General features: G+C 40.8%; 1 protein-coding gene across 1 annotated transcript; it reads right to left on the bottom strand.

Annotated features, from left to right (window-relative positions):
- Nucleotides 1–1,740: 1,740 nt before the first annotated feature.
- Nucleotides 1,741–9,681, bottom strand: fbxl22 (F-box and leucine-rich repeat protein 22). The gene is made up of 2 exons (XM_052597146.1): nucleotides 8,882–9,681; nucleotides 1,741–2,721 (listed from the first exon to the last, which is right to left on the bottom strand). Exons 1-2 carry the CDS (start codon nucleotides 9,376–9,378, stop codon nucleotides 2,373–2,375), a joined length of 846 nt encoding a protein of 281 aa, XP_052453106.1. The 5' UTR covers nucleotides 9,379–9,681; the 3' UTR covers nucleotides 1,741–2,372.

Raw genomic sequence — 9,681 nt, 5'->3', positions numbered from 1 at the left:
ATTTTTGATCTCTATGGGTTGCTAGTAGGGGTGTAACGGTTCACAAAATTCACGGTTCGGTTCGATACGATACACTGATGTCACGGTTCGGTTCGGTTCGATACGTTTTAGATACAGCAAAATGTAAAAACATCTCAACTTTTCAGAATGCCGCAAGCTTCATCCTTTCCCGTAACAACGTTGAAAACTCAGCCAAGATGAAGGAACAGCTGATCATAGTTGTATATGGATTGCAATTTTGAAATAAATTTAGTAGCAGAGCTACTGCAAGCGATTTTTAGAGCTGCAAATCCATTTATCCTTCGCTGAAATTTCCGCGTCTCATGGAGAGAGCACGTCATTGTTGCTTAGCAAAGACAGACGCCTCATGAGCGCTTCTGCCCGAGCGCTTTGGAAAGGAGGAGAAAGACATGCTTAGCGTTTTCCACGCGTTTTTAGGAGCGATATGTGAACGGACCCTAAGGCGCTCGCTCACTCAGCACGCGCTGAAGGCTCATTGCAAAATGTCTAATGCATTTAACAGACCAGAAATATAAGATCCTAAAATAACCAACAGGTCTGGTGTTTGGGTGCACTTTGGATTCCCTGTAAGCTATAATACTGGTGTCTAAATGCTGCAGGCATAGTTTGTTGCGTGCATGTTTCTCCTTTTTTTCGTCTTTTCCCAGATACTGACACAATAAGGTGATGTCGGCGTAAATGAGTTGACATGTTTCAAGAATTCACGCTGGTGTTTTTTTTTTTTTTAAAGCAATGAAGCAACCGCGCGAAGCCCTCACTATATAGGATTTTAGAAAGAATGCAGAGCACTAGTGTAGTGTGCAAACTTACCACAGTGTGGATTTCAGAAAGTGTGCAAAGACTTCACGTGCACACTTACCATAACATGGATTTACAAATAATGTTCTAAGGAGGGGCTCTCATGTCACTCTGATCGAGCAGCTCATAGATGGAATCATGCATCTCAAACAATATGTTTGAGAGTCATCTTCTTTTTCTCGTCTGTTAAACGCATTGGCCATTTTGCAACGAGCCTTCAGCGCGTACTGAGTGAGCGAGCGCCTGACTGAGTCATAACATAACATAAACATAAGTTGGTGTTTTTTTCTTCTTCGGGAGTGTCAGGGGCGTTGCCTGTTACGTCGTTTGGGTTATTGGGCTACCTTGTTGAACGCATATCATTATATTTCTCTTTTTTTTTTCCAAATATAATTAATTAGTCCAACGAACCGTTCGGTATGCATAATGCGTACCGCGTACCGAACCGAAAGCGTCGTACCGAACGGTTCAATACGAATACGCGTATCGTTACACCCCTAGTTGCTAGGTTTAGGTGTGTTTTAGTATGGATGAAATTCCAACCAGCTGTTTTATAATACAAGATGAATGAATTTGCTTGAATGAAATATGGTTTTACAGAAGTGATAACAATGCTTTGTTCCTCTTTTGTATGTGTGTGTGTATATATGTGTGTGTGTGTGTGTGTGTGTGTGTGTGTGTGTGTGTGTGTGTGTGTGTGTGTGTGTGTGTGTGTGTGTGTGTGTGTGTGTGTGTGTGTGTGTGTGTGTGTGTGTGTGTGTGTTTCTGTAGCTCAAGTGGTAGAGCATTGTGTTAACAAGCGCAAGGTTGAGGGTTTGTATCCCAGGGAATATAATATATATATATATATATATATATATATATATATATATATATATATATATATATATATATATATATATATATATATATATATATAACACAGTATATTAATTATTCACAATGTAGTATGGCCTCTTGTACCTTTTTTCTTAATAAATGTCATGCATGTCATGCAGAAAGGCTGTATGTAAACCTGTGCTCTGTCAAATATTGTTCTTGCATAACTAGAAGGAAGTCCAAAACCCACAACGAGGATAACCAGCTATGAGTTGTTCCAAAACTAACCTAGATTATGCAACCAAAACATGCTGTGCTTTTAATAAATACCGTCTTTCACAGAGTTCACAAATGTTTTATTATCAAAACCTAAGATTTGGCTGAAATGTTGGACTGGGCCACTGCCCTGCATATTGAATACCTAGTGTTTGTACTGTGTACTTGACCGCTGAGTCATTTCATGGAGTCAAATGGACAAACAAACAAATGAAAAACAACCCAGAGAAGAAACAAAGAATGAGTTTGAAAGAATGAATTTGCTGATTACATAAAGTAATAGAAAGGTTGGAAGACTGACTGTAACAAGGAAAATTGGAACGAAAACTTCAGAGATGAAAAGGAAACTTTTTAAATTACAAAATAAACTGTGTAAAAATTAAACTAGACCATAATTGCACTGGACAGTGTTGTGAACCTCAATTTTACATTAATTCTCAAGGAAAAGTCTCTAGCTGTCAGGAGAAGATCAAGAACTTCTGCAGAGCTCTCCTGGTCTGTGTTTTCTCCTCCGGTTTGCTGTCTGGAATCATATCGGCACTGTGTAACGCGCTCAGGTGCACTTCTGGTCTCTTGTCCCTGACCTCCTGCAGCCCCGCCTGGGTCACGTTGCGACAGAAGTCCACCCTCATTTCTGTGAGACTGTGGCCGTGGTCCACAACAGCCTGGAGGACAGAGTCAGTCATCCGAGCGCAGTTTTCCAGACTAAGGCTGTGTAGCCTCCTGCAGCTTTGTAGCACGTTAATAACATCGCGGTCCGTAACGTGCCCACATCCAGACAGAGTCAGCGAGAGTAGATTCGGACACCTTCAACAACAACAAAACAAAAAGACAAAAAAAAATGTGTCATGCTGATAGACAGGAATAATAATTGAAAAGTGCAACGTCCAGAGCCTACAAGTTGGTTTGCTTTTTGTGTAGATTGGACAAGTGAATTAATAACAAACAACAGTCTGTTAAAGCTGAAGTCATTTCAATGTTGCTTGTTTTCAAACAGGTTTCCCTGTATGTCAGTGGTCGATTATATTGACAACCACATCCCCAAACTCAGTCAGTATTGCTATGCAGGGGTTAAGATTTTAAACCAAAGAACAATGTTTTAAAAGACAGTATTTACATGTTGTGGGATTTAATTTACAAACAACTTACTTAATATTGTCTATGCATTTTAGACTTGAATAGAATAATGCAATCGTAAAAGATACGCACATTCAAATATATATTAAGTGACATAAAACTTAAGTAAATTATTCATTTAATCTGTAAAGATCATATTTAATGTGGCTATAAAATCAAAACCATTCAAACAGGTTTCCTGAATGCTCTCCTGTCTGCGATTGGTCAAACAAACACAGCTCTGCTCCAAACTGACCCTATTGGTTGAGCCTGTGTTTCTGTGTGATGCTGGTCAGAATTCTCAAACAACAGAGAAATGTTTTGAAAATGCCATAGAGACAGTGTTTGGAATCAACAATGACTTAGACTTGTCTCTGCATACATTTGCGTCAAAAAATCTTTAGTAATTCTTCTTAAGTACTTTAACCAAAAACACGCACTTACAAACTTAAGAAAATTATTAATTAATATCAATTTATTAAATGCACTAATAGAATCAACAACATTCAAACAGGTTTTGTGAATGCTCAGCCATCTGCCATTGGTCAAACAAACACAAAGCTCCGCCCAAAACTTACCCGAGTGGTTAAGCCCGTGTTGCTGTGTCAGGCTAGTCGGAATTATCAAACAACAGAGAACGCCAGAAAATAACCGATTGGAAAACACACTAGCTTACTGCATGACAAATGCTTTTCACTCCTCGGGGGACACATAAAATGGTAAACTGTGTAATAAATGTGTTGTCAATAGACAGTAATTGACACATATTGCAACATAGTAACTGTAACCCAAGACTTTAGGCAATAACTTATGTAGCCCCATCAGGAATTTGCATGGTATTATACTAAGCATAGCATAACAAAAACCATTTCCTAAGTCAGTGTTTGCTGTATCAGCTGTTTTTGCCACACAAACACAGCTGGTGCTCTTGCAAAATAGCACCAGCTGAAAGCCGAGCCATTTCTCATGTCATGAGCTCGGGCAGCAGGAGCCTTCCTCACTGGCTACTGACGAGTCACCCTTCTGTGTGTCCGTGATTCTCCTCTGCTGCAGCCTGCTGGTAGACTTACACAGGGTCACACACACTCACACGGAGGGAGCTAATGGTTGTAGCTTTGAGATGTCAATCACGTTTACTGATGCAGATTATATAAACTCTTACATAATCTTACCACTTAACCACATGTGAGACCGGCACATTCCAGCCGCCTGTAAGTGTTATGAGCACTGTCCCAATAACCCTGACCATGGGGCGGATCTCACACCACACGTGTCATTGCTTTTTTTAATCGCAGACGGCCATCGGTGACACAGACGGTCTGATAAAGGGATCAGCAGGAGAGGAAGGATGAGAGAAGCTCGCAAGAATTCAAAGCCTCGGGAATCGGTCGGTTAGATAGTATTTTTTTTCTGCTGGAGCAGCTTTCAGGCATTGTGTTTGAGCGGGAGGAGCTTTCAGAGCCGGCCAGATGAAGTAAACACACCAGATAAATGAGTCGCATCATCCCCGGTTACATAAGCATGCCTTCCTCTGGTAACTCCGCCCTTCTCTTGTGCAGATGTTTTGTTTGCTTTGGTTTTTTAAAGGCATTTCCATCAAACAGGCTTAACAAAAAGACTAACAAAGACGTAACTGTCTTATTTGACTTTGAATGAGGCTGGGTGTTGGGGGCCAAAACCCTACTTATATTGCATAACACAAACCGTGAAGGTTTCCCCATGTGGATACGGCCTCTGTAGACATCCCACACGTTGCACGATGGTAATTTAAAAGGGATTGGATTCAGCGCTTTTTCTTTGAACTTATAGAGTCATCACAGTGACAGTAGTCTTTCAAGAGACTAATATCTCTCTCGGGACGCTGTGGAGGGTGTGTCTATGGCTGTAGGAATGAGACTAGAGACTTCTTTTCCCTGAAGCGGCCCTAATGACTGGTCTATGCCAAGAAAATCAACAGAAAAGTCCCATACAGCGCATGGATGTGGTCAAATGTAGTTGCGTTCTTTATTTTCTTTATTTTTTTGGTTTCTAATAGCCTGTTTTGAGAAATGGTTATTTATCATGCGAATTATACGTAACAAATGCATTCAGTTTCTTGTTTTGGAGCCAAAGGTCTGCTGGAGATCAAAGCAGTCAAATTGTTGTCGTTTTGAGAGTTACAGGCCATTTAAAGTAATGGCATATTGTGATCATCAGCATTTCCTACTAATTCAAGAAAGGTTACTTTTACTCTTACTATATTGATATAGTTCTTGGGTAAATTGACCATTTTAAGGATGTTTTGATAGATATTCAGAATAATATTCATAACACTTTATTTTAAAGTCCAATTTTTGCGAACAATTTGCGTGAGCTATTTCCCAATACCATTTAAAGGGTTGCTTTCGCATTGAGAATGTGTATTAAGAAGTGACGTAAACCGGTCTACAGCGACCTCATTTGTGAAACTAAGAAAAACAACATTTACAACAGGAGGATGGAGGATGCTGAGTTTTTGTTGTGTCTCGTGGGTTTCACAATAATGGACATGGAATGTAGACGTATTTGTAAAGCGATTTAAAGAACGGAAAGACGAAATCTCCAACAACAACTCAACAGTGCTACACTTGCTACAAGTGCCAGCACTTCAGCGTCCGTCCATCTCTCGCTGTTCATTATACTTGCCAAATAAGTTGACACAATGTTTGCAGTATGTTTACACAGTGTTTTAAACCATGGTGGGTTAGGGTTTTTTTTTAACACATCTGGCCAATCGATGTATACTTGCGTCACAAGTAGTACCACTTGTGCTGGTTAGACCCTGCTCTAGAGTGGGAGCAAGTTTGGTTCTCAAAAAAGACAGTCCAGTACTAATTTCTAATTTCGGTTCAGAATTTTAATAGATGCCAAGAGTAAGTTGGCAAAAGGTGTTCAAGAAGAGAAAGAAAATAAAAGTTTTATTTGAAGAATAAAACTAGATCTCTACTTGAACTTAATGACACCATCTGAGACTGTCTCTTCCCCAGGTGCTTAGTGTTTTATACATTTTCCTGCAGCTGAAATGTATTGCCACAATGGCGTCAGCAAGTGTGTGTGTGTCTGTGTGTGTGTGTCTGTGTCTTTGTAGGAAAGTGAGCGAGACACACACACACAACGCACAGTGACTGCGACACATGTGCATTCCACCCTCATCAACAAAGAACTGATTGTAGGCTTCACTTCACTCAGAGGAACATATTTCTGTTTCTCTCCATTTCCAATTTTCTCTGGTCAAAGAACAACTGGCACTGCACTGATGAACACACAATGTAACATTAAAAACTTCTTAACCTAAAAAAAAACCCTTTTAAGAACCCTCAATAACCATCTTGAGTTGGCTTTGGTTCTTTAGAGAATTTTGCATCGTGGTGTGAGAACCTTCACACTCTGCACACTCTTCCTTCATACTTATTGATTAAAACTTTCATTAACAAACATGCTTTGTGTTCTATAAACATTTATCATATTGTTCTTGAGGAAACCATCAGTGCACTGTTGCTTTAAAGAACCAACCACAACACAGACCTGAGGAACCTACAACACTAGACCCCCTTTCACAATGCACGTTGGACCCGGAAAATTGCCGGAACATTGCCGGGTTGCCTTTTGTGTGAATGCAAACAGGTCCCAGGATTGATTCCGGGATTTATCCCGAGTTGGGGACCTAGTAACATTGCTGGGTTCAGTCCCGGAATGAGCTCTGTGTGAACGAAAGCCAGAACCAATGGCGTAAAGTGTGTGTCGTAGTGATGATGCACATTGTCGCGCAACTCTTTTGCCAGGTGTTTTGAAGGCAGATCAGTGTTCGCAACAAAAGAAGTACAAACTGTAATGAAGCAGAGATCAGTTAGTTCCTCACTTTCTGCGCTTACACTGAGATCGTTCACAGGCTTAAGTGAAAGTTAACATCTCTAGTGTCTTTGACTCGTACATTACACATCACATCTTAATGTCACCTGTCTTTGCAGGACCTTTACGGGTTGTGTGTGAATGCACGCAAATATTTCGGGTAATCACTGGCAGTGTGACAGGGGCAAAATCTAGTGCCCAGGAACAATTGTCGGGACACATTACCCGTGTATTTTCTGGAATCGCAGTGTGAAAGGGGCTTAAGTGAGTTTACTGTGCAAAACAGCAGCCGGAGAGACCACAGAGCTCCATCATGTCTCCCGTCATTATTGGCTGCCTGGAAGAGGCTGTACAGATCTGCCTTAAAAACTCCAGAGGGTAATTCAGTTGTGCTCTGCGTGCTACTCCACAGACCCTGTGTCACTCAAAACATGAGGCAAACTGCATTCCCAGCCTCAGCACGCTTCGAACACAAGCCGCATCTATCAGTGGAAGACTGTGATGACGTGCTTGCTTGAAGCTAAAATGTGTTTCTGATGAATATTTAAGGAACGGAGGTTTGAGAAGATCCCTATTAGTCAGACACTGGTGGAGTTAAATGGCTACGTGAGGAACATCAGCTCATGCTGAAGTACGTTTAAGCTTCCCACCACTGACGTCTTTTCCTTAAAATAAAATCATGCTATGTCCTAATGTAGCTGTGTTCCTCGAAAACAGACGTTTCAAATTGCTTTATGTTCTGTACCCATGTAAACCTTCTCAACTCATAACAGAACCTGGTAAATGAGTAATGCTGCAACACACAAAAATAAAAACGTCTGAATGGTCGGCGTATTGCTCTGTTTTTTAAATAATTGTGGTAAAACATACTCTGAGTCCATACTTTGGGTGACGGTCCCACAGCTTCCTGTTGATTGAATGGTCTGCGGTGTGCCTGCAGCTGTGGTCTGATGGGCCAGTTGTTGCAGACAATGTTTAAAATTGCAGTGCAGTGTCTTTGCTTCCATTTATATAGAGATTTAATTCATTTATTTCACAGCCAAAGGCATATATGCTCCTTCCTAAGCCAGATAGAGATCATAAACATTCAATTGTGACTGGTTTTACCATGATTTTAAAATATTTTGGTAATTTTGTGACTTGAAGAGTTAGTCCTTACAAAAATGTCATTATTCGCCCTCATGTTGTTCCAAACCTGACTTATTTTAAGTGGAGAACACAAAAGCTGATATTTCAAAGAATGTTCAAGCTGCTCTTTTCCATACAACAGAAGCAGTAACTAGATGTTTCAAGCTCCAAAAAAGTAAACTAACAAACAACAAAAAATATAAAGACATCATAAAAATAGTCAGTATGAAGGCTGTAGGAACATTTATAATAAACACATTGCACAGCATTACCCGAAATATAAGCAATGTCCATTTTGATTTCATGGTGACTTCAAGTTATTGTTTACTGACAATCGTTCCCTCCACTATAGCGTTCAGATCTCATTTGCTCTTGTGCATATCAATCTCGACAGGTCATGATCAGTTATGAAACAAAAATTGAATGTGATTTGGTGCCACTGATGTAAAATCTGGGATTCAACACTGCTTTATGTACTAAGTTTGAAAATATGCGAGTGCAAATGATATAGAAGCACTATGGCAAAAGCTACTAAAATTTTAGTTTGTCTCACAAATTTATGCTAATAATAGTTGGTATTTTGTACCATTTGAAAGCCATTGGATACTGTTGTTTACAATGGGACAGATTTGTGCAAACGTTATTCTTTGACTGTTTGAAAAGCGCAAAGGTCTGTAAACAATCAAGGAAAATTTATATCGGTGCCATTACTATACTTTAAAAAACAAAAGTGGAGATGGGATTCGTTAAGATTGCTTCATCTGTCTAAATATATCAGGGTAGCAACATCTGCTCGTCCAAGATCAAACCAATGACAAAAATGAATGTTGATGCCAAGACAAACAGAAACACTCACATGTGGCAAACACGCTCCAGGAAGTCACTGACGAGGCTCTCGTGCTTCCTGCAGAGGTCCTTCTGGAATGTGGTCTTCATCCAGTCCTCAATGTTGCACACTTTGACCCTGCTCGAGTGCCAGCATACAGCCAGGTACCTTAGCGAAGAGCCCAGAACATAGTTGTCCCTCCTCAGCTCGCACAGGGACCTGAAGTGAAGTAGCGTCCACAGTTGTGGGTCTAGGAAGACTTGTCTTAGTCGTACGCAGGTCAGGGACAGGCTGCGGCAACTGTCCTTGTCTAGGTACGAAAAAAGGTGTAACAAACACTCCTGATCTAGTTCTGTGAGATGCATAGCTAGACAGGAGACAACCACAATGATCACAAAGCAACAATGGGACAACGGCGTGTCTCGTGTGATCTGGATTTGTGATTCTCCCCCAGACTGTAGCCTCGCTGAGGCCTTGCACATATAAGGTTGTGAGGAATGGGGGTTATTTTGGGAGGACTGCTGCATGGTCAAAAATGGAAATGTGTGAGGCACATGGACTCTTCCAGTCCATCTGTCTCTGACGCCTGGACAAGAGGCAGTTGTGAGGGACGTTTAGAGTGTGGTGACTTCTGCTTATCACTCAGCGCCCTGCATCTTGGGGGATGGGGAATAGCAAGACGGTCCACACTGAGGCACCTGGTTCTGCTTGCATATGGGTTGATCTGATCACAAGTGGTCAAGGGAGACACATTTCCATTTACACCTGATAGTAGATTTCTCTCAAATGCGTCTCTTCTGACCACTTGTAATTGGATGTTGAGTGCAACT

This window comes from Carassius gibelio, chromosome B25 (genome assembly GCF_023724105.1).
Source record: "Carassius gibelio isolate Cgi1373 ecotype wild population from Czech Republic chromosome B25, carGib1.2-hapl.c, whole genome shotgun sequence".
Classification (NCBI taxonomy): Eukaryota; Metazoa; Chordata; class Actinopteri; order Cypriniformes; family Cyprinidae; genus Carassius; species Carassius gibelio.
This window is presented reverse-complemented; position numbering and strand designations above follow the sequence as displayed.